Consider the following 21,416-nt stretch of genomic DNA (forward strand, 5'->3'; position numbering starts at 1 on the left):
CCGGGGGAGAGAGAAGCGGGCTCTGGCGGTCCAACGGATCGAGGCTCCAGCGGTCCATGTCGTCGCCGATATGAAAAAGCGACCGCGGGCTGTGTGATCAGGACTTTTTCCGAGACCTACCATGTGTATACCAACCAACGGAACCAAGAGCAAGACGCAAGGTTTAGAGATGGTCAGCGAGATCTGCAAGACTTCGCTTAAGGGACCCATAGGGTTCTGAGGGCCGGAGTTTTTAAGACCTTTTAAGAAACGAGGAGGTTTGGGGGCTTGCACTCCCACCCCCGCCGCCCTCGCAAGCTCACAGGTTGAGTTGCGGCGTCGCCACAGACGAGAAGCCGGCGGTGGTGCGCCTCGTGTCGAGCTCGGGGCGCAGCCCGCGTGGCTTCGACTCGGTCGGCCGCGCGCGGAAGATCAGAGACGTCACAAACGCGATCGACATCACCAATGTCTCTGGTGTCGAGCTGCGGCTGAGTGCGCTCACGCTGCGGCCAGAGGTAAAGGCGCTGCTGCCGCCGGGCCGAGAGTGGGTGCATTGCCGCTGCGCTCGCTTTGCGCCAATCGTGGTCGGGTGGGAGTCGCGGAGCCGTTTCGTCATACCGCAGCGCGCGACGCACCAAGCCTTCGTTTACGGGATGCTTGACGGAATGGATGACGCGTTCAACCCTGAGAGCAACAGCAGGCGGGCCCCCTTTCGGGCCCTCGGCCACCCGTGTTCCGATAGCGAGCCGTTTGAGCGACTGCTGGTGGGTGGCGGCTTTGTCTATGCAAATTGCGATAGCCAGCTTGCCGAGGCGTGCGCTGGTTCTCCGCCCTTCTCGCGTGGTCTCTTACTCTGCCCTGGCCATTGCGGCACAGGTGCTGCGCGTGACGTGCGTCGACGTCCCGAGGGACGACCTCTACTCGAAGAACCACGCCGTCGAGTTCAAGGGCCCGTACCGCATGGACGAGCACGTGCGCGCGCATCACGCCCAGAGGCTCGCCCTCCGCCCGCTCGCCCACCGCCGCCTCGTCCGTGCACCGTGATGCGGAGGCCTCCGTGATGCGCAGGAAGAACTGGAGTCCGGTGACGCTCTCCTTTCTTCTCGAAATGGGCGCTAGAGCGGTGCTGTGGCTCAACCCGGGCGAGGAGGCCGGGACCCACCCCATCAAGTTTGGCGCCTACGCCTACTCCGCAGCCGACGGCGGCGGCGGCAGCGCCGTCTACTTTTACCTTAAGTCGGACGAGCAGCACCGGCTCGATACGACCGACGTCGACCTCCAGGGAGCCGGCGTCGAGGCGCCGGTCGAGGTGGCGCGACAAACCAAGGATCGCAAGGACGCGAGCGCCGCTGCCCACGCCGCCGCGGCCCACAACTGGTCGATGCTCCACGACGCCGTCGCCATGGGCAACGCCTCCCTCGTCGACTCGCTCATCAGCAACGAGCTGCTGCTTCCGGAGGAGATGGTCGAATTCCAGCTTTCCCGCCGATCCACGGGGGTGCACTCTCGCGGCTCTGCACCCATGGCGTTAGCGGACGTGAATCGTGTCGACGTGCCTCCAGCCAACAGCTCGCACACACCGTTGATGATGGCAGCAATGTATGGCCACAGCGAGGTGGTGCGCACTCTGCTGCTGCGTGGCGCCTCTCCCACCATCCGAGCCGCATGCGGCTCAACGGCCATTGACCTCGCGCTGCGCGAAGATGAGCTCTCGGTTGAGCAGCTGCAGTGCAAGCTCAACGCGGCCATTGCCCTCGTTCCGGCGCTCTTCCGCCACGCCGCCGGCGAGGCGCTGTGCTACGTCGCCGAGATTGCCAAGCGGGCACGCATCGAGCAGGGGCAGCGGCGCGGAAGCAGCCCCGCGGATGCGGCTGTACTCAAGGACACGGCCGAGCGCGCAGAGCTTGTGGGGATCGAGCTCATCAAGCGCCTCTCGACGCTGCAGCGGCTGCACCTCTTTGAGCGCGAGGGCTGGTGCGAGGACCACACGCCAGAGGGACGGCCCCGCGGCTTCGTCGCTCGCGCGGTCAACGTGCAATGCAAGACGCTACTCTCAGACTCGACGGTGCAAGCGGCAATGCACCGTCGCTGGATGGGCGCCTCTGAGAGTAGCTGTATAGCCAGGTTTCAAGTTCATTACCTCTGTGCGCATGGCCTGCGTGTAGGCGCGCTGCCGCACTCCGTCTTCTCTGGCTACGTAATTACGCCGAACGGCGTCGAGCAAAAGATCCAGCGACCTCTGATGCGCGTCATCATCCTGGCGCTGTCTGCAGCTCTCAGCGTCTTCGCATTGCCGTGGGTAGCACTCTTCCCGTCGCTGCGCGGGCGGCTGCTGCAGACGCTCGACCTGAGCTTCATGCTCGCGTCGACCGACCGCACTCCCTACTCTGAGGGCTTCAGACGCAAGTGGAGCCCGTCGATGCAGCTATACACCCGCTCGCTATACCTCCTCGACGTTCCCACCTTCCAATTCGCGCTCTCCTCGCTCAGCACGCTACTTCTCGCTCTGGTGCTCACACTGGTGCCCACGCCGTCGCTGGGCGCCGCCATGGGCGAGGCTTGCAGCAACGCGTGGACTCAACTCTCGAGGGGGCCGGAGGGCGTCTGGCCCGCGCTCACAATGCTCGCGGACGAAGTGGTGGACGCCGGCCGGAGCATGGTGGTGCTAGCAGCGCTGCTTCTCTGGATATTTGCCCACCTAATCGACGAGATCTCGTCGTACACGTTGAGCGACCAGATCAAGCTCGGCGAGCTGCTCGCCGTCTCGTTGGCCTTCGCCTCCAAGTTGACCGGCAGCGGGTTTGAGTCGGAGCTGCTCGCATTTGGCCTGCTCTTCATGTGGATCGCGTGGTTCTTGCGCGTATTCACGTTCTTGGGGATGGGGCCGCTGGTGGTGATGCTCGAGAAGATGCTGCGCGACACGGCCCAGTTCCTCTTCTTCATGGTTGGCTGCGCCACCGCCTTTGCCGCGGCGCTACACCAGCTCTTCCGCGGCGCAGATCTCGCCGGCGCCGAGGACTGCGATCCCTTTGTGGACCTCGCGCAGGGACCTGCGATGGCCCTGAAGCGATTGCTGCTCATCGCGATCGACCCGGCGGAGAGCATTGACTGCACCGGCGAGATTGCGGACGCTCTAAACGACGAGACGGAGCCCGGCATATACGACTTTCGCTTCGCGGCACCCTTCATCATGAGCGTCTATGTTGTGCTGTCGGTGGTGCTGCTGCTCAACATGCTGATTGCGATCATGGCAAAGACGTTTGATAATGTCTGGGAGATCGCGGAGATCGAGGATCGATACCTCCGGGCACAGCTCGCTGTGCAGTATTTTGGCACCGAGCCGCCGCCGCCCTTCAACCTCCTCCGGCTGCCGTCTCACCTGCCCGAGCTGCTGGCGCGCGGAGGCGAGGCGCTCGCTCGCGCGCCCGCGCTCGCTGCCAGGTGCATCCGTGACGCCGTGAGCTGGCTGGCCTGGCTGGCCGGCCTGCCGTGTGTGCTCTGTAGCATCCTGCGTGAGCTCTCCCGCCAGGCCACGGACCAGGCACAAGCCTCAGTTTGGCGAGACGAGTCGGGGCGGCTGTCGCTGCAGGATGGCGAGGCCTCTGTGCACAGAGATCTCGACCCGTCCGACGTCCGCTACGTCGACGGGCTCGGGCAATTGTGGTCGGAGCAATACACGGTCGAGAAGCTGCAAAAGCTCGAGAAGGAGACGAGGGTGGTCGACCCGATCGACGAGCTGCAGAGGATCACACGGGACGGGAACGAGGTCGCGCAGCAACTCGGAACGGTAACGATGCAGCTCCAGGAGAGGTTGGAGCAATTTCGGTAGCCCTGGCAGTAGCTAGTGGCTAGTCGACTAGAGACCTAATAGGCTAATAGGGACGTACATACCGTGTGGCAGCTACCAATCTGCCTGTCGCTCGCGGCATGTACCATGTTCATCGCCAGCTGGCTGCTTGCATGGGGTTTCACTTGCTTTTTCCGGCTGTTACTGACGGAGAGGAATTCACGGAGATGGTGCGTCTAGCACGAGTAAAGCCCGGCACCGAAAGAAAGAAAGAAATTCGTGGAGGGAGAGAGGATGGGAGAACGCCGACAGGCTTGCTGCAGGCTAGGATTCCGTGAGCAAAGAGAGAGAGTCCGGCGTGAGGACCGATGGCGAAGAAGAAGGTGATCGGCGAGCAGAAGCCTGCAGTTGTCTCCCGCTGACGCGCGGCCCGTGTCCACAGGGTGTCCAAGTCATACGACTCGTCAGCCAAGCCGGCACCGGCTACTTCTACACAAAGCTCAAGAACTTCAAGGCAGGCGTCGAGAAGCTGCAGCTCCTCAAGTTTGATCCGATCGTGAACAAGCGCGTGCTCTTCAAGGAGGAGCGCATCAAGAAATGAGGAGAGAGCGCCGCTCGCGGGGGGTCGGGGGCGTCGATGGGGAGGGAGGCGGCGGCGGTGGCGCAGGCGGCGGTGGCACGGGCGGTGGCAGCAGCCGTCGCTCACGGCGGCGTGGCCAGCGCGCCGCGAAGGCCCGCTCCCTCAGGGACGGGGTCGCGACCCTGCCGATCCCGCCGATTGGTCAGAACAGCAACTCGACCTTGCTGAGGCAGCTCTGCCCGTCGCGCGAGTACAAGTCGTGCTTTGGCGCCGCCGTCGCAGCGCGCTACACCGTGCGCGAGGTCTTCCGCGGGCGCGTCGACGATCCAGAGGGCGCGGCCGAGCGGGCTCCACGTACCATCCCCTGCCCCTCCTCCTCCTCCTCCTCCTCCTCCTCCTCCTCCTCCTCCGCCGCCGCCGCTGCCACCGCTGCCACTGCTGCCGGTTCCGCCGCCACCTCCTCCACCGCCTCCGCCTCCGCCTCCGCCTCCGCCTCCGCCTCCGCCTCCGCCTCGCCCGGAACGAGCTTTGTCCTCGCCGCGCTCCGCACTGCCCCAGAGCAGGAGCACGCGCTCGCCGTCGACAGCGCGGCTGCGGCCGCGGCGCAGGGGGCGGGTGGCAGTCCGGTCGAGACGCTGCGGCGGCTCGCTGGCGAGCTGGCGGCCCGTGGCGAGCTGGCGCGAGGGGAGGAGGAGGGGTCGCCGCCCTCGGCGGGGGGGGGCGCGGGGGGAGGCGAGGCGAGGGGCGGCTCGGGAGCGGCGGCTGCCTCGCCCCCCCTCCGGCGCGGCTGCTTCGTGCGGGAGCTCGACTAGTCAACTGATTAGCCCGTGAGTAGTCACTGGGAGTAGGTGCGACAGCCGCGTGCGCGAGCTCAACGCGCGCGCCACGCTGCTGCTCGGCGTGCCGTCCCTGCCGGGCAGCCGGGGGCGGGCGCGCCGCTCCTCCGCGCGCGGGTCGTGGATGCGGTTCGGCGCAGTGGGCGACAGTGCGGCCGTCTGCTTCCTGCTCTCCGCCCTGCACGCGCCGGGCGAGATGGCGCGGCTGGCGGCGGAGGCGAGGCGGCACCGAGACATGCTCTTCCTGCCCGTCGCAGAGTCGCACATGCTCTTTCGGCAAAAGACGCGCTACTCCAACTTCAGCTCCCGCGGGCGCGGCATGCCCACCTTCAAGCAGTACGCCTTCTTCCAGCACGCGGCGGCCCACCTCCCCGACGTGCCCTTCGTCGGCAAGGCGGCACCGCCACCGCCACCGCCACCGCCACCGCCGCTCGCCTCACCCCCCCTTTCCCCCCCCCTTTCCCCCCCCCTTCCCCCAACCCCCCCTGGCCGCTCACGGTTCCGCGGTGTGTGCACCGACCGGCGTGCGCCTCCTCTGCCTATCGTCCGTCGCTCAGGCGAGCCCGGCCTCGCTCCTCGTGCACAACCTGAAGAATGGCGGCTTCAACGCCGCGTTCGAGCAGATGCAGGGCGCCGCCTACGACCACCGGCGCTGCATGCACGACCCCCTCACAGACCGGGTTTGAGTCATTTATCATTTGCGTGTAACGCGCGTCGCTGGTAGAGTTTACACAACATGCCACCACATCCACAACAGCGCAGCCGCACAGAAAACTACACATGAACTATCCACACTCGTAGCCCGACGCCACAAAACGTGCCACAGCAAGAAGGATTTCACCACAAGAGGTTGCTACGTGTGCACAGCGATCAAAGCCGTGACCGCCGTTAAGGCGACGCAGTGCGTCCAACATGCTCGAAGAAGAACGTCAGCGTTGGTTGGTCGTCGTCAACCGGCGCTGGCTTGATCGGCTTTCGGTGCTTCAGAGGCTGCGCCTCGACAACAAGGCGGTGCGTGTTGGACCGTGCCATCAGGAAGACTCCGAACGCGCCCAGCGTGAGCAGGCCGACGCGCTCAGTTGCCATTAGCCTCAGAGCTCTACAAAGAGATGGGGTTTCGTTCGGTGGAGAAAAGAATTTTGAAAAATCCGACTCATCCCGGGAGGAGGGCAGAGTTTTCTTGAAATCCCTGTGTGGTGGCGGCTTGCCGTCCTCCCATCCCTCCCTTGTGTTGTCTGTTTTCTTTCTTTTTGAGGGCACAGTTGCGCCGAAAGGCAAGCGATCGACAGAGGAGAGCGACGCCCGACGCGACAGAGGAGAAGAAGAGGTTTTCAAAAATCTCTCTCTCCAGAGCGACAAAATGGTATTGCTAAAAATCTCTCTCTCTCCAGAGAGGAGGAAGCGACAGGAGGGAGAACGACGAGAGTGGGACGACCGCGCGCGAGGTCCGGCACACCAACTTGATTCCCGGATCGGCGTCTCCCCCTCCCCCTATGTGCCGCCACCCCCCTCCAATCCGTAATTCCGTAAAATCGCGCGAAAAGCGCCCTAATCGAGCTGGAGAGCGGCCCCCAGCCGCATGGGAGCGTGCCCCAGCTAGCAGGAGGCGTTAGACGTACTTTTCGGAAGGACTTTCGGCGACGTCCGTTCCCTTGGACACGTCGACAAATGGCACCGACGCAGCTCAGCATTGTGCTGGAGCGCCTGCTCAACGAACTCGGAATAGCCAACCTCAGTATGTTCGAGGCTGTGCTCATGCACGATACAGGCGCGGTGCTCGACGCGATCCGAAGCACCGCTGCAGCCGCAGAGGCTGTGCGGCGGTTTATGCCAGCTCGGCCACGCGCAATGTTGTTGTGTGCCGAAGCAGCACTGCTACCGCTGGCGCAATCTCTGTTCAGCACGAGGGCAGCATCTCCCGCACTCTCGTCAGCACAGACGCGCAAACCACGCTAAGAGGGCTCGGACATCCATGCAGCCGCGAGTAGTGCGACTGCTGAGATGCTGCTCCGGCAGGAGTTGGAAGAGAAGTTGCGGTCACAGACCAAGGAGCTCGCTTCTGAGCAGCGCTCTGCGAACGCTATGAAGAAGGCGCTCGCATCGGCGCGGGATGAGCTTGCTGCGGCACAAGAGCTGGGGCGCTCCGACTGCGACAACCTGAGGACAGCGCAGCAGGCTGCTAAACGCGACATCAAAGCGGCTGAGCGGATGGCCGACCAGGCAAATCATGCAGCTCGAGCTGAGTGTGAGTGGCGTATCGGCGAGATGCGGGCCAAGATGCAGGCCGAGCTGCGCGAGCAGCTCGACGCGCTGCAGGTTTCGATGGAGGCAGAGGCGAGGCGCGCTGATGCCGCAGAGGCAGAGAGGTCAAGGCTGTACGACAAGATGGAGGGGATTATGCGCACGCGTGAGGGGTTGATAGACGCACTCGCAGAGGCGCAGCGCAAGCGCGAATAAGTGATTGTTAAGAGATATACGTAGCGTTACAGTCGTACGGTCGTCGACCCTCCCACCTTGTGGGCCGCCCGGACCCCGGAGAGCGCTGCGCGTGCAGACAGCGCTGCGCGAGCATTGGAGAGGCCAGCCCCCGGCTTCTCAGCATGTCGCGAGCGCTGAGTCTCTGCCTGCCTGGTAGCTGGGTGCGGTGGGGGACTCCCTGGTGGCTTTTGGTTACAAATTTACGGATTTACGGATTTACGGATCGACCCCCCTCCCTCCCCGTCCCGCGACCCGGCCGTGAGACGCCGATCCGGGAATCAAGTTGGTGCCGGGGTGGCATGAAGGTTGTAGCGAGAATCGGCGAGGGACTGCGAAGGGAGATAGAAAGAGGCAGACGCCCAAGGGTTAGGGTGGGCGACGGCTAGCACCACACTCCTCCTTAAAATCCCTGTGTGAGCTGTGTGGTGGCGGCGTGCCGTCCTCCCATCCCTCCCTTGGGTTGTCTGTTTTCTTTCTTTCTGGATACGGAGGGGAGCACAAATAGGACGCCCAGCCTTGCCCTCGTGCCGCCCAGTGCGAGTATCCTATGCGAGAGAGATCCCTGTGCCGTGTGCCCAGCCCTCTCCGCGCGCCGCGATGCGCCCTCCCCCCCCTCGCTTTTGCAAAATCCTGCAAAGGTGGGGACGTGTCTGTCCTCGACCCAGCCCTAGCTTGGGATGTCCGTTTTATTTATTTATTTATAGCTTGACAAACACACGGCGAGGGCGACAGCAAGAGTCGAACGGGGCGGCGAACGCCAGAAACGACCAACTCCTTCGACTCAGGGGCCGAGCGGGTGGGCTAGATCTAGAAGCCCAGGAGCTTCCGCGCCCACCCGATGATCTCCTTGTCTGCAGGCAGCTTCGCGACGGTGGAGCCCTTGTCCTCGCCCCTCTTCTGCCAGTCCTAGTCGCCCAAACGAATTCGAAAACTAGTCGCCCGCTCCTCCGTCTCCGGCTACGACTCCGAGACGCCGCACGAGATCCAGAACGAGGCGCTCTACCCCGGGCTTGCCGCGCGTACGGCTTAGGCGAACAGTTCAAGGGACAAGGCTTCGGTGCAAGACGAGGGCACCTTTGGCGAGTAGTCCGAGTGGCTCGACGAGCTGCCATTCGAGGTGGCTGCGGCGACCGCCCGGCTGCTAAAGCACTACACGCGCTCCGGCGCGTGGGTCGAGATCACGCCGCCCCTAGGCCTAGCCAGGCCCCGCGCGCTGGCCGCGACCGCGACCGCGGCCCTCCCTCGAGCCCGAACTGGGCCCATCAGACGTGCCGGAACCGTCCGACTCCTATAGCGACTAGCACACCTCAAGTGTCCCGAGAAACCCCGAGGAGTTACACAGTCCACCTGTCGGTCCTGTGTCCTGTGTGTGAATCTGTGTGTGATGTGCACGCCCCCCCCTGGCGAGCGGGGCGGGGGGGCCGGCGCGCGGGGTGCCTGCTTAGGGGGGGTGCGCACTGTGTGCCTCTATGTGTTCGTGCGTCGCCCATCTGTTCTGGAGATGCCTGCTCTATTTATTTATAGAGCCGTAACACTAGGGCGCGCACTGGCACTAATCGTGGAGAAAACTAATTTATATTGAACACTGCTCCCACACACAACATCTCTCTCTCTCCTCCCTCGCGGCTCGCGGTCGCGCAAGCCGCCTCAGCCAAACGTGAACGGCGGCGGGGGCAGCTCGTGCCAGCGGGCGAGCGGCCGGCCGCACTTGTCGCACTGGTGCCGCAGCAGCCACTCGTACAGCGCGGCGTCGCGATACGCAATCTCGTACGAGCCGTGGCCGACGAGCGCGCTGTACTCGGAGATGGGAGGACCCGGCGCATGCTGGTAGCGCACGTACCGCACCTCGCTGCCTTGCGCGGCGGCGGCGGCCAAGGCCTTGACCATGCCGTCCGCGGCGGCGACTGGGATCACCGAGTCGTCCGCCTGGCGGCGGGCGGCGGCGCCGGTGTAGGCAAGCGGTGGGGGGCGGCACGCCACTGCCGCGGCGCAGGCACCGAGTGGTAGACGCACACCGCCGTGGAGGAGTGGCCGCGCGCGAGGCGCCTCGCGATCTCCTCCTCCTGCTCGCTCCTGCTCACGGCAGCGGCGACTCGGCGCGACCCGCCCGGGGCCCTCTCCCCCTCCCGGCCGCTCACCCTTGTGCGTAGCCGCACACGACGGCGACCGCGGCAAAGAAGCGCGGCTGCTGCGCTGCAAACGTCCACGCGCCGTGCCCGCCCATCGACTGGCCGGTCAGGTAGACGCGCGTTGGGTCCCCACGCAGGTCCGTGGTCACCTGCGACCGGCAGAGGCCAGCTGACCCTTCCGGCAGGTCACGGCGGAGCCCTCTCGGCAGCTGTAGGCTCTCGCCCAGTCGTGCACGAGCTCAGCCACGCCGCGGAGCACGTCGGACCGCCATCCATTCTCGCTCGCGCACTCCTGTGGGCACTGCGGCGCGACGACGATGAAGGGGAAGGACGCGGTGAAGGACGCGTTGTGGCCTCTCGACAGCAGCCACGGGAGCGACTGTGCGTTGGCGACGGCAAAGCCGCCGCTCTCCCCGCGGCCGTGCAGAAACACGAGGACGGGCGAGGCTTCGCCTTCGCGCTGCGCGGTCGGTAGAAATAGCCCGAATACGACGCCGCGGTGCCGGAGCTGCACGAGTGACCCTCGGGCTTTCGCGAGGCTGCTTGGCGACAGTTTCTCGACAGACGGCTCGGGGCCGGCGGGCGCTTCGAAAAAGGCGGCGGCTTGGCCTGGTGGGTGGAGCGTCTCAACTTTTGCTGAGGCCAGAGCGGCGTGCAGCAGGAGGCGCATACACAGCGCGATTTCGCGCGGGTGAATTTTTCTTATCTTTGAGCACTTGAGCACAGGATAGGGTCGATTCCGCATGGTACGGGACCCCTGTTATATTTGTTTTTCGTTGCTTCCTTGCGTCTCCGCTCGGTCGTCAATCGCCGCCAGCCACCCTCTGGTCGCGTTATGACGCCAGCTCTCCAGCTCGTCGTTTGGTCACCGAGGAGTAGAGCAAAGCACGCCTCAAACTCCAGGACGTGCCACCTGGACGCATCCCTCCTTCCTTCCTGCATTCTGGTCCCACTTATCGAACACAAAATCTCTCTCTCTCTCTCTTATCGAATTTGTGCCACGAGAGTACTCGTCCGAATTCCGGCGTTTTTCATATTTCTCACGCTCTACGCTATTAACAACAACAAAACTGCACGTCTCGCGCGCGCGTGAACAGGGCTCCAGGCCCCAAATGACGCGTGAGTGTTAGATTTGTTTGGTATTGCCGTCTCTCCTCGCCATCTTGACGACGGAGTCCGTCATCTTCTCCAAACCCGCCGCCAAATCGGCAGCAGTGCCAGCCCCGGCAGCCGTCTTTCGCTCCTTTCGTCGAGCCACAACGTATTTGTCCGGACCGTCGAGGCGGGCATCGAACACTCGTTCGAGCATCGTGGACGACGCCCTCACCGGCGCCCCCGCGTCGTCGTTGGCTTTGTTCGCCGCCTTGTCTGCTGCCACCTTCCGCAAATCGAGCTGCGCCCGCACTGCCGCCATCGCGTTCGTCGCCTGCGAGGCGACCTTCGCCACCTTGGCCTTCCTCTCCCGCTCTGCCGCCGCCTTCCGGTCCTCGCGGCGGTCCGCCAGCGGGTTGTCTCCGGCGTCAGCAGCCACGATCATGGCCGTGACACCCTCGCCTGCCATGCCGAATCTCGGCCGATTGACGCGCGTCCCAAAAGTCGCCAAAAGTGGCGGCGCGTCGCAATCACCCGCCCGCCGTCCCGGCGGTCCCGCAGCTCGCGCACATCTCCCTCTTAACCCACCTGTAACATCACATTAAGGTATTGCTAAAAATCTCTCTCACGCTATTAGTACTCGTTGTATGTTTAGATTAGTTGTTGGCAAATCAGGACACAGAGCTCACACAAATTCACAGTGGGAGGACGAAGGCGGCGAGTGCTCGCAATTCCAGGGGTCGTTGTGGCGGGCCACCCTGTCCAGAGCCCGGGAGGTGGATCGACAAGTCGTATCCAGCCCGGGATGGGGTCTTTCGACCGAGTCTGATTTCGCCTCGCCGCCTCCCGATGGTGGTAAGGTTGTGAGCAACCAAGCGACGGAGGTGGCGGGGGAGGGCGGGGGATCGTATCGAGGAAAGCACGACTCGCACCGACCCTTCACGAACCGAAACAAAGGCAGTGCCCGGCGTGCAAGGCCAAGGGGCACGTTCATCCGGCACGTGTTTGGCGCCCCATTCCGTTTGGCGGCTAGGTCGGCTCAGGGCCCCGTTCCACTTCTTGGCGCGTGAAGATGAAGAGATGCCACCCAGGCCGGCCAGGGCAAGGGCGGAGGGCGAGGGCCGCGGCGGAGGGCGGAGGGCTGGACGGAGGCAAGGGCGGGCGGAGGGCGAGGGCGGGGCGGGCGCGGCGCTGAGCGGAGCAGTAAACTAATGATATCGTTGGCCGAAGCCTCGTTGGCCGAAGCCTCGGTGGCCGAAGCCGGGAGCAGAGCGCGGGTGCGAGTGCGAGTGCAAGTGCGAGAGCGGGGGCGGGCGGGGGCGGGGGGCGGGGCCGGGCGGGCGAGGGCGGGCGGGCGAGGGCGGGCGGGCGAGGCGCGAGGGCGCTGCGGGGATGGGCCGGGCCGTGCGCAGGGCGGGGGCGGTGCTGGGCAGTCCGGGCGGGGTGGTGCTGTGGTGGGAGGTGAGTGCAGTTGAGGGGATTGGGCCGAGATAGATGGTGAGCCGGGGCCCGGGCGGAGAGCGATATGGTGTGTGTGGGTGCGCGTGTGTGGCGGTGTGCATTGTTGGGTATGCGTGTGGGCGTGTGGGGTGTGAGTGTGCACTAGGATTGCAGGGGCGTGTGTGGAGGAGGGGGGGTGACAGAGATATTTTTCTTTTTTAGCATTCACACGCCGAATCAACCGTGACAGGACTCCTTGCAATCAAGGTGCGTCCATATGTCGGCACCGTTTCGCGCTGTGGCGCTCCTGGCTATCGTCGCCTCTACCTGCGCTCTCACCGTTTCATCGAATCGGCGCACGTCGCGTCTCCGTCGTCGTCCACGCCCGGTACTCTCCCTCCTCGAGGAGACAGTTTCCACCTGCGATGCAGACTCAGACTCGTCGGCGCACGCTAAGCCGGCCGCCACCCCAGCCTTGGATGCCAAAGCCTACCTGCGGATGCGCGGGCTGCATGGCGAGGAGGCTCCACTCGTGATCGAGGAGGGCCCATCATCGAGCAAAAAGGCCGCCGTAGAAATTGGCACCGCCCTCCTCCTCGCCGTTCCTTGCCTGGCGCTTGTGCAGCTTTCCGCGTACGACGCCGCGCTCGGGCCGACAGGGAGCCCGGATAATTTTGCGGTCTACAATCTTCTCGCCACGTTGGCGTCTAGCGTGCCTTAGTAGCAGGCGCATGTGGAGTGACGTGGGTGTGACTGTGAGCGGCGCACGCGGGCGGCGACCGCGGTCCGCGGTCGCCCGCCCGCTTTGTTTCGATTCTAAAGGTGTCCAATGTGTGATGATTAGCCACGCTGGTAGAACACAGACACAACTACTTGGGCAGCCTCTATAGCTTGAGCAACTTCTCGCGCTAATCATGCAGCTGAGACGAGGCGCGCAGTCCCGTCTCTCTCCACTCTCGGCTCGAGACGGCTAGCGCGGAGACACGCCACACGCGAATTACGCCGACGGAGCACACACCGCACACACCAAGCTCAACTGCGGCGCCTCATGCCACTCGGACCTCCCAGCGACACCACCACTCGCCGGCAGGCCTTCACACCGCGCTTGTCGGGCGGCTGCCCAAACCCCAGCCGCTCTCCGTGCGCACGTGGGTTCTTGGGGGACTGCGTCTCGCTCAGCGGACCCGCGCGTCGTCGGCGGGCACGTACGCCATCGAGCTCTTGATGCGGTCCGCCTCGAGGTTGGCAGCGATCTGCGCCGCCTGCAGCGCCACCTTGTCTCCGCCATCCTTGCCGAGCGCGTTCAGCTGGGTCGCGTCGCAGGCGACGAGGGTTCCTGCTCACGGGCGGGCGAGGTGAGAGGACGTGTCGACCGGGTCCGCACCCGCGGGCGGACGGAGCTCACCGGGGAACTCCTTGCTGCCCGTCTCGACGCCCTCCTCGCACACCACGCAGCGCGCCTTGCCGATGCTGCCGATCTGCCCGCTCGCGAAAGGGTTGCACCACATGGGCTTAAGCTCGCCGTTGACGCCGCAGCAGTCCCACACGTGGCAGGACGCGCCCTCCGCGCGGCAGAGCCCGAGGTCGCCGAGGTTCCACTTCTCCTCTGGACTGGAGCCGGCGAAGAGCTTTGCCGCCTGGTGGACGACAAGGCCGGCGCCGGCAAGAGCGGCGGAGAGGAGGAAGGCCAGAGGGAGGAGAGCCACAAGCCTGCTCTTCAAACTGGTGGGGCGTGGCTCGGTGCCAGCAGGAGCCGGCGTTATCATCATAGCAAGGCGAAAACCACCAAGTCGAGTGGGTGCTTGCTTGCTCCTCAACGAGGTGCGCGAATTTCTTTTTGATTGTTTTCATCCGGGCGCTCGGTTGGCAGCATCCGCGTTGGTTCTCTCTTTCTTTAAAGATGCGCTGCAGGCATATTCAAGATGCGTTGCGTTTTCCCTATTGAAAGTCGCGACAAATGTCCCTCGTCCAGCCTGCAGCATGGCGAGGCGCGAGAGCGCAACGCGGTCGCGGTGGCGCACCGAGAGGGGCCGCCTGGCCAGCGCTGCCACGGCAAAAGAAAAATCGTCGGACCTCGCTACACAATCCTCTGCCCGGAAGAACATATGCCGACTGAGGTCGAGGCGCTCACCTACTCCACCGCGCCAGAGCCTGTCGCTCCCTTCAACTTTGGTCGCGCGTCGATGAGAGATGCAATCCTGCACACGTGCGAGCGTCCAGGGGCCGACGACCGAAACAACACTCCGGGAGGCACGCCACAGGAGGAGGTGGACGAGTGGCTGCGCTTCATGAAGGAGAAGAACGTGCGGCGCGTCCTGACGCTGCTTGAGCCGAACGAACTCGCTTTCTACAGGACGCCGCTCAAAGACGTCTATGCCGCTGCCGGCCTCCACTGGACGCATGCTCCCATGAGCGCGCCCGATGCCAAGGATCGGGCCATGGAGGCCATCCGCGCTGCCGAAGCGGCCGGCGAGGTGATCGTCGCCCACTGCACGCACGGCATGGGGCGCGCCGGCCGCGTCAGCGGCGCGTGGCTCTGCGAGAGGTACGGACTCTCCCCGATCGACGCGACTCGCGAAGTGATGAAGCAGGCCGAGGGGCAGTCTACTCTGCGGATGGGTGATCCGCCAAAGCTCGCGGAGTACCTCGGCTTGCTCAGCAGGCCGTTTAAGCCGTCAGTCTAGACGTGGGATTAGGTGCTGGGCACCTCTCGCGTGCGGGCGGGGCACACATCCACTTTTCTCTCCGACGCTCAGACTTCACCCTTGGGTCTCTTGCCGTCGCCCCGCACACAGCGGGTCCCCAAGGGTGAACACTCAGACCACACAGAGAAAAAATAATTAAAGAAAATGGAGAGACTATAGAAAAAAGAAGGGGGAGGGAAAAGAATAGTACAACTTTCCCTCAATTTGCGAAGAAACGCGTGAGGTCGATCGCAACCTCGCGGTGCCACGTGAAGTCGTCCAGGAAGCGATGGAGCTTCTCCCACAGACGCCACCTGCGTCGGAAGACACGCGTCCCGTGGTTCTGGTTGTTGCACGCGAGAGCATCTCTCGTGGGCATGATCTAGATGAATACACGTCGCGGATTGTGGCGGCGAATCTAGGGGGCCGCACTCGTCAGAGACGCCGTGACCGATCACGTTGCACGAGTCGGTATGATGACCCTTTCCTCCGAAACCGTACAGGTGCAGCTCACCGCTGCAGTCGCGCATCGCACGCATCGCTAGCGCAACTGCGAGAAAGCCCCGTGTCGCGTCGGTCCTCTCCATTGCAACCTTGCGCGCCAGCGGCGAGAGCTCGTGCATCGTCAGCCCACTTCTCCTGCCCATGGCCATCAGGTTTGCGATCTTACTCGGCTTCGCCTCCCGCTCCGCCACGAGGACGTGCGCCTGCGGGGCGAGCCACTGCAGGATGTCCCAGTTATGCTGCTCGGTCGTGCAGTTGATGACCTGGAGGTCGCACGACGTCCCATGCGTTTGAGGCGTCGTGCTCGAGCGAAAGTCATTGCACCGCACAATGCACGCCCGGTGACTGGCCGCGTCAATGTCACGGCCGAGGTTAGCATGAATCGGCCCGTTACCGACGACGATTACCCGCTTGTGCTTTTTTAGGACCGACTCGATGACTTCTATCCCGCTGAAGAGCTCAGGAAGCCAAACAATGCTCCAGAAGAGCCGCTCCTTTGGTGTGCTGCTCGCAACGAGAGAGAGCGTGAGGAGGTCGTCCATTGGGCTCGGTGGGGAGATTCCACTTCTATTTCCCCGGGACTGTTGAGCGTGATTCAGTCGAGCCAACCGGCTAGCCATGCTGTACGCTTTGCCACCAGTACTGGGTGACGGGGGCAGCGGCTGCGAGCGAGACACCCGAGGCGGTGAAGGTGGAACTTTTGTTGGGGCGAGTGACGGACGCGGCAAATGCAATCGCAGTGCACGTGGCTCTGCCGGCGATGATGGCTGCTTGAGTGGTAGCGGGCCCTCCTCGGCGGCAGCACCGCGCATTACGATGTTGGGACGACGCGGCGAGAAGGATGCCTGGATGGATTGGTCATTGGAAAATGCATCGTGAAAATGTGTGAACGTGTTATGGCGCTGCGACCGCGCACCCGCCAGGGCTAGGGTTTTCTTGCCCGCAACCCGTATCGAGCATCCGGCCCGCTGGGTGTGCGCTTCTTAGCTCCCCGGCGGCCCTGGATGCGAGGTTAATGACCGCGCACTCCAAGTCGCCAAGAAAACTCTTTTATTTTGCGAGTTGGGGTTAACCTACCCCGTGCCGTGCCACTCCTTGCTTCTCTCGGCTTCTCCTGTCGAACGGGTCGCTAATCAACTTCAAAGCACAAAGGCAAGAAACGCAAACGGATTAAAATAGTAAATGAAAAAGAGAGGCGAGGGGACACGACCCACAACATGCATGCGCCTGAAGCTTGAACATGAACATAATGTGATCTCATCGTCATGCAACCAGGACGCCCAGGTGGCCAGGCAGGTGGCACACACGGGCTCGCTCTTCTCACATACGCAAAGGACACGGGTTCTCTCTATTCCACCGGCATCCATTTCTCGGCGGCCGCCGAGCATGTGTACATGCTCCCAGTGACCGCACCCTCGTTCATTCATGCAGCTCAGAGCATGGATGCGGCGATATCTTCGGTGCGCCCTGGCGCGGCGGCCGACTGCACCCGCGAGCGACGCAAAGCCGCAACGGCGGCAAGGAGGAGCCCGGCAGCCCCAAGGGCGGCGCCAAGAGACAGCGCCGGCGTGCTGCTGCGGGCCGCGGACTCCGCGGCGAGCGAGTCGGCCGTCAGCTCCGCGCCGTCATCCTCTGCCGACCCCACGCCTAGGCCTTCGACAGAGGCCTTGATCGCCGATCCCGCCATCGACGCGTACTTGCCGGGGTGCCAGCTCTTGGCCTCCTTGTCTGCGACCGCGGCGGTGGCCAGCACCTCCGATTCGGCGGCCGATCCCGCCATCGAGACGTACTTGCCCGGATACCAGGTCTGTGCCTCCGCCTCTGCGGCTACGGCAGTCGCCTTGGCCTCGGACTTGGCCGCCGTCCCGGCCATCGTCGCGTACTTGCCTGCGTGCCACTCGCTCGCCTCCTTCCCTGCCGCCGAGACCGTATTCGCAGCCGCGCCGCCCACCTCCTCCGCGAAGCTCAGCTGCTTGGCCACGCAGCAGTGATAGCCCTCGCAGCCCGCGGCCTCGGGGCACTCGTCCGACACGCGCAGCGTCGAAGAGCAGCACAGCCCTCCCTCGCCGCAAAAGCCAGGGCAGGGTCCCGCGCCGTCGCATGAGCTCCAGCAGTCAAGCGGCGGCGACGGCGACGGCGGTGGCGGCGGTGACGGCGCTGGAGGCGGAGGCGAGGGCAAGTAGCGCTCGGCATCGTTCTCGAAGAACCATAGGACGTCCGCATACTGCGCAAGCACCTCGTTTCCGGTGCCCTGCAGCCCCTTGAACTCGATCGAGGCGGAGCCCCCGTCCGAGAAGGAGAGGGACGGCGTGAGACCGCCCACCACCGACAAGCCTCCCTTGGGGTCGGCGCCGCCGTAGCAGACGATCCCCGGCAGTGCCGCGGCGATGACGGGCAGGAAGGGCTGCAGAGTGGCCATGATGGCCGCCTTTGGCATCATCGATGGCGTCAGGTCGAGGTCCGTGAGCTCGAACTTGGCCTTGCAGCCCGAGATGGGCTCCGACGTGAGCGAGTGCAAGTCGACGTCGAGCATCAGGATGCCGCGCACGGTCAGCTCCGCCGAACCGTGGTCGACTGGAACACTGACCAGGCCGAGCGTCGACTGGGAGAGCGTCCAGTTGGTCCTCAGCCGCACCGCGATGTTGGAGACACTGACCTGCAGCGTGTCGGGGTTGCGCGAGCTCCAGAGCTGCTCGAAGAAGTTCTGCTTGAGCCACCACTCGTAGTAGTCCCAGCAGACGCCGTACTGCACGGCGACCGTCTGGATGTCGAGCAGCGTCACGTTCCGCGCCGTCAGTTGCAGCCCGCCCATCGCGTTGACGACGACCTCGGTCCCGACGAGCCCGGCGCCGCTCAGCAGCGGCTCCTCGGTGATCTCCTTGGTCGACTTGCCCTTCATCTTTTGGATCTCCTCGGTGGCGAGGGTCGACACCTGCAGCGCGACCCGCTCCGTCGACATGCTACTCTCGGGCACTCTCGGGCACTCTCGGGCACTCCGGGTGCTCTCTCGGGTACTCCGGGTGCTCTCTCGGGTACTCTCGGGTACTATCGCGCAATTTCGGACCTGCAGCGCCACCCACTGCGAGAACCAGTCCGACTGGCAAGTCGGCGCCAGCTGGAGCATCGACGTGTGCGGCGTCGCCTCCTCCCAAGGCACCCTGCCCGTCGCGAGCGCGTTCCCGTGCCAGCACTTTCCGGCCATGTCGTACAGGGTGCAGATCGGCACGTCCTCGGCCACCTCCTCTTGCATGTCGGTGATGGACTCCAGCCGGAGCAGGCTCGCATTCCTCACGTCGCTGAGCGCCGCCTGTGCACGCCATCAGTGTGATAGCGTGGGCTCAAATAGTGGGTGGACGCCAGTCAACAGCACAATGGATATCCGCCTGCACCCGCTGCGCCTCGTGGATGTGATACTCGGCGGACGCCTCCTTCCTCATCTGGTCGGCCAGCTTGTCGTGCACCAGCTTGGTCTGCTGCACGTGGTACTCTGCCGACGCCTCCTTGCTCATCTGGTCGGCCAGCTTGTCGTGCACCAGCTTGGTCTGCTGCACGTGGTACTCTGCGGAAGCCTCCTTCCTCAGCTGCTCGGCGACCGAGCTGCCCAGCGAGCTGGTCACCGAGGCGGTCTTGTCGGCGACCGAGCTCGTCGCGGACGCCGTCTTATCGGCGACCGAGCTGGTGGCGGACGCCGTCTTATCCTCCACCGAAGTGGACATCGCTGCCGTCTCCGACCCCACCGCCTCCGATCCCAAGCCGATTTGGCCCCACGCCGTTGAGCCCGCCAGCGACGCCGCCGAGCCCGCCATCGTCGCGTACTTGCCCGCGTGCCACTCGCTCGCCTCCTTCCCTGCAGCCGAGACAGTGGTTGCTGCCTTTGACCCGGCGAGGCTCGCGTACTTCCCCGTGTGCCAGTCGCCCGCCTCAGTCACCAGAAACTTGGACGCGTCCGCCTCACCGTCGGCAAACGCGCCGCCCACCTCCTCCGCGAAGCTCAGCTGCTTGGCCACGCAGCAGTGATAGCCCTCGCAGCCCGCGGCCTCGGGGCACTCGTCCGACACGCGCAGCGTCGAAGAGCAGCACAGCCCTCCCTCGCCGCAAAAGCCAGGGCAGAAGCCCTCGCCACCGCACGAGCTCCAGCAGTCGAGCGGCGGCGACGGCGACGGCGGTGGCGGCAACGGCGGCGGAGGAGGAGGCGGCGGAGGCGGCGGCGGCGGCGGCGGCGGCGGAGACTGCGGCGGATTATGCCAGTCAGAATCAGGAAACCATGCTGCCGCTGGCGACACGAGAAGAATGACGAGGCGGGCTTGTCCGCGGCAGGACGCGGACAAGGGCAGCATTGCGAAAGGGCACAAGCCGACAAGGCCCCGTGTTTGCGGCGCCTTCATGAGAAAACCTTGTTTCTCTTCCTTATTACAATCACTAACATGGGATCGCTTGTCATGTGTGCTCTTGGCGCGATTACGAGACGGACTAGTTTGTGTTGCACTAGTTGGAACTTTCGTAATAGTATTCCGCATTCATTGCGAGGGCGGACCACTCCTAGCGTGCAGACCGCGGGAGCTGGTGCCGCGGCCAGTGTAGACCTGGCCTGTTTATAAAATGAACTCGGGGGCACGGGACGCGGCACAAACGGGGCACAAACGCGCCAGGCTACACGCTGTGACTCGCGCGCTCATCGAAACGGTTTCTCTTCCCGAGAGCGCACGCAGGGCCTCCTCGACAGCGACCGGTAGTGGAGACGAGCCACAGGCGGACATGCGCGGAGGCGGCTGTCTCATGCTCATGCTCATGCTCTGCGCCGCGCTCGCGCTCCGGCCCGGCGCTCCGCCCGGCGGCGGCGGATCCGCGCCCTCCTTCCGGCAGCGGCTGCGCAGCGCCGTCGTGGAGCCGCAGGTCCTCGCGGCGGCGCGCGCGCTGCACGACGAGTGGGGCCGGCCGCGCGGAGGGCCGCCGCGGCGCGAGACGCGCGGCGGCCGCGGGATGGGCCACCTCGGATCGGCGTACGGCGTGCGCCCTCGCTTCCTCGCTGCGGCGTCGACAGAGGAGTCGATTCCGCCCGAGGGCCGCCCCGAGGTGGCCGTGATCGGGCGGTCCAACGTGGGCAAGTCGTCGCTGCTCAACGTGCTCACGGGCACCGCCGGCCTCTCGCGCGTCTCCGACAAGCCCGGCCGCACCACGCAGCTGACGTGGTTTGAGGTCGGGCGGCGGAGCAGCGCGGACTCGTTCTGGCTGGTCGACATGCCTGGGTACGGGTTTGCGCTGGCGAGCGAGGCGGCAGTCGAGGCGTGGGCGCGCCTCTCGGCCGCCTACCTCCGCAAGCGCTCAACCATCAAGCTCGTCCTCGTCCTCGTCGACGCCCGCGTCGGCCTCAAGCCGTCGGACGTGCAGATGCTCCAGTTCCTCGAGGCGGAGGCGCGGCTGCCGTACCTGGTCGTCCTGACCAAGGCGGACGCGGCGGGCCCGCCGCAGCGGATTGCGCAGGTCGCCGCGCTCGTCCAGTCCGGCCTCAAGTCCGCCCGGCGGCAGCTGAGGCCTCTCGCGCTCGTCTCGTCCCAGCGCAAGGCGGGCGTCGACGCGCTGCAGCGGCGCATCATCTGCGCGGCGACCGGCCGAAGCGACCTGCTGCCAGAGGCCACAGCGCCCGCGCCGCGCGGGCGGGGCGGCGGTCGCGGGGCCGCCGGGGCCGCGCGAGGGAGGGGAGGCAGGGGAGGCAGGGGCGGCGGGGGCGGCGGGACGGGGGTGAGGCGCGCTCGGTGAAGCGAGGAGAACCGCGCAGTCAGGCGGCCCGGTGTTCAGGCTTCAGCTCCAGGTCCTCCGCGACTGCGAATCTGCGATCCACTGGGGGTGGGGGGGGTTCTCAAGCTGGGGTCGCTCTAAAGTGTGTAACAGTAAAGTCTAAAGATGAGC

The 21,416-nt window shown here is 64.9% G+C and overlaps 8 protein-coding genes across 8 annotated transcripts; 4 read left to right on the forward strand and 4 right to left on the reverse strand.

The window, feature by feature from the left end:
- Window positions 1-4,217: 4,217 nt before the first annotated feature.
- Window positions 4,218-4,367, forward strand: EMIHUDRAFT_72393 (hypothetical protein; the record flags this gene model as incomplete). The annotated part of the gene is made up of 1 exon (XM_005783737.1): window positions 4,218-4,367. A coding segment is annotated over one exon (150 nt), but the record flags the coding sequence as incomplete, so codon positions are not given.
- Window positions 4,368-7,183: 2,816 nt separating this feature from the next.
- On the forward strand, window positions 7,184-7,639 carry EMIHUDRAFT_231951 (hypothetical protein; the record flags this gene model as incomplete). Its single annotated transcript, XM_005783738.1, has 1 exon — window positions 7,184-7,639. One exon carries the CDS (start codon window positions 7,184-7,186, stop codon window positions 7,637-7,639), a length of 456 nt encoding a protein of 151 aa, XP_005783795.1.
- A 1,668-nt stretch (window positions 7,640-9,307) lies between these two features.
- Window positions 9,308-10,459, reverse strand: EMIHUDRAFT_231953 (hypothetical protein; the record flags this gene model as incomplete). Its single annotated transcript, XM_005783739.1, has 4 exons — window positions 9,308-9,564; window positions 9,636-9,733; window positions 9,799-9,938; window positions 10,025-10,459. The coding sequence occupies 4 exons, from the start codon at window positions 10,457-10,459 to the stop codon at window positions 9,308-9,310; spliced, it is 930 nt and encodes a 309-aa protein (XP_005783796.1).
- Window positions 10,460-10,915: 456 nt separating this feature from the next.
- Window positions 10,916-11,350, reverse strand: EMIHUDRAFT_231954 (hypothetical protein; the record flags this gene model as incomplete). Its single annotated transcript, XM_005783740.1, has 1 exon — window positions 10,916-11,350. One exon carries the CDS (start codon window positions 11,348-11,350, stop codon window positions 10,916-10,918), a length of 435 nt encoding a protein of 144 aa, XP_005783797.1.
- A 1,226-nt stretch (window positions 11,351-12,576) lies between these two features.
- EMIHUDRAFT_442248 (hypothetical protein) lies at window positions 12,577-14,126 on the reverse strand. Its single transcript, XM_005783741.1, has 2 exons — window positions 13,727-14,126; window positions 12,577-13,657 (listed from the first exon to the last, which is right to left on the reverse strand). Exons 1-2 carry the CDS (start codon window positions 14,088-14,090, stop codon window positions 13,497-13,499), a joined length of 525 nt encoding a protein of 174 aa, XP_005783798.1. The 5' UTR covers window positions 14,091-14,126; the 3' UTR covers window positions 12,577-13,496.
- A 300-nt stretch (window positions 14,127-14,426) lies between these two features.
- On the forward strand, window positions 14,427-15,005 carry EMIHUDRAFT_112855 (hypothetical protein; the record flags this gene model as incomplete). The annotated part of the gene is made up of 1 exon (XM_005783742.1): window positions 14,427-15,005. One exon carries the CDS (start codon window positions 14,427-14,429, stop codon window positions 15,003-15,005), a length of 579 nt encoding a protein of 192 aa, XP_005783799.1.
- A 1,665-nt stretch (window positions 15,006-16,670) lies between these two features.
- EMIHUDRAFT_468203 (hypothetical protein) lies at window positions 16,671-19,872 on the reverse strand. Its single transcript, XM_005783743.1, has 3 exons — window positions 18,893-19,872; window positions 18,574-18,816; window positions 16,671-18,441 (listed from the first exon to the last, which is right to left on the reverse strand). The coding sequence occupies exons 1-3, from the start codon at window positions 19,844-19,846 to the stop codon at window positions 16,942-16,944; spliced, it is 2,697 nt and encodes an 898-aa protein (XP_005783800.1). The 5' UTR covers window positions 19,847-19,872; the 3' UTR covers window positions 16,671-16,941.
- Window positions 19,873-20,232: 360 nt separating this feature from the next.
- EMIHUDRAFT_365031 (GTP-binding protein engB) lies at window positions 20,233-21,390 on the forward strand. Its single transcript, XM_005783744.1, has one exon. It carries the CDS (start codon window positions 20,265-20,267, stop codon window positions 21,264-21,266), a length of 1,002 nt encoding a protein of 333 aa, XP_005783801.1. The 5' UTR covers window positions 20,233-20,264; the 3' UTR covers window positions 21,267-21,390.
- The last annotated feature ends 26 nt before the right edge of the window (window positions 21,391-21,416 follow it).

Source organism: Emiliania huxleyi (assembly GCF_000372725.1).
Source record: "Emiliania huxleyi CCMP1516 chromosome Unknown EMIHUscaffold_177, whole genome shotgun sequence".
NCBI classification, from domain to species: domain Eukaryota; phylum Haptophyta; order Isochrysidales; family Noelaerhabdaceae; genus Emiliania; species Emiliania huxleyi.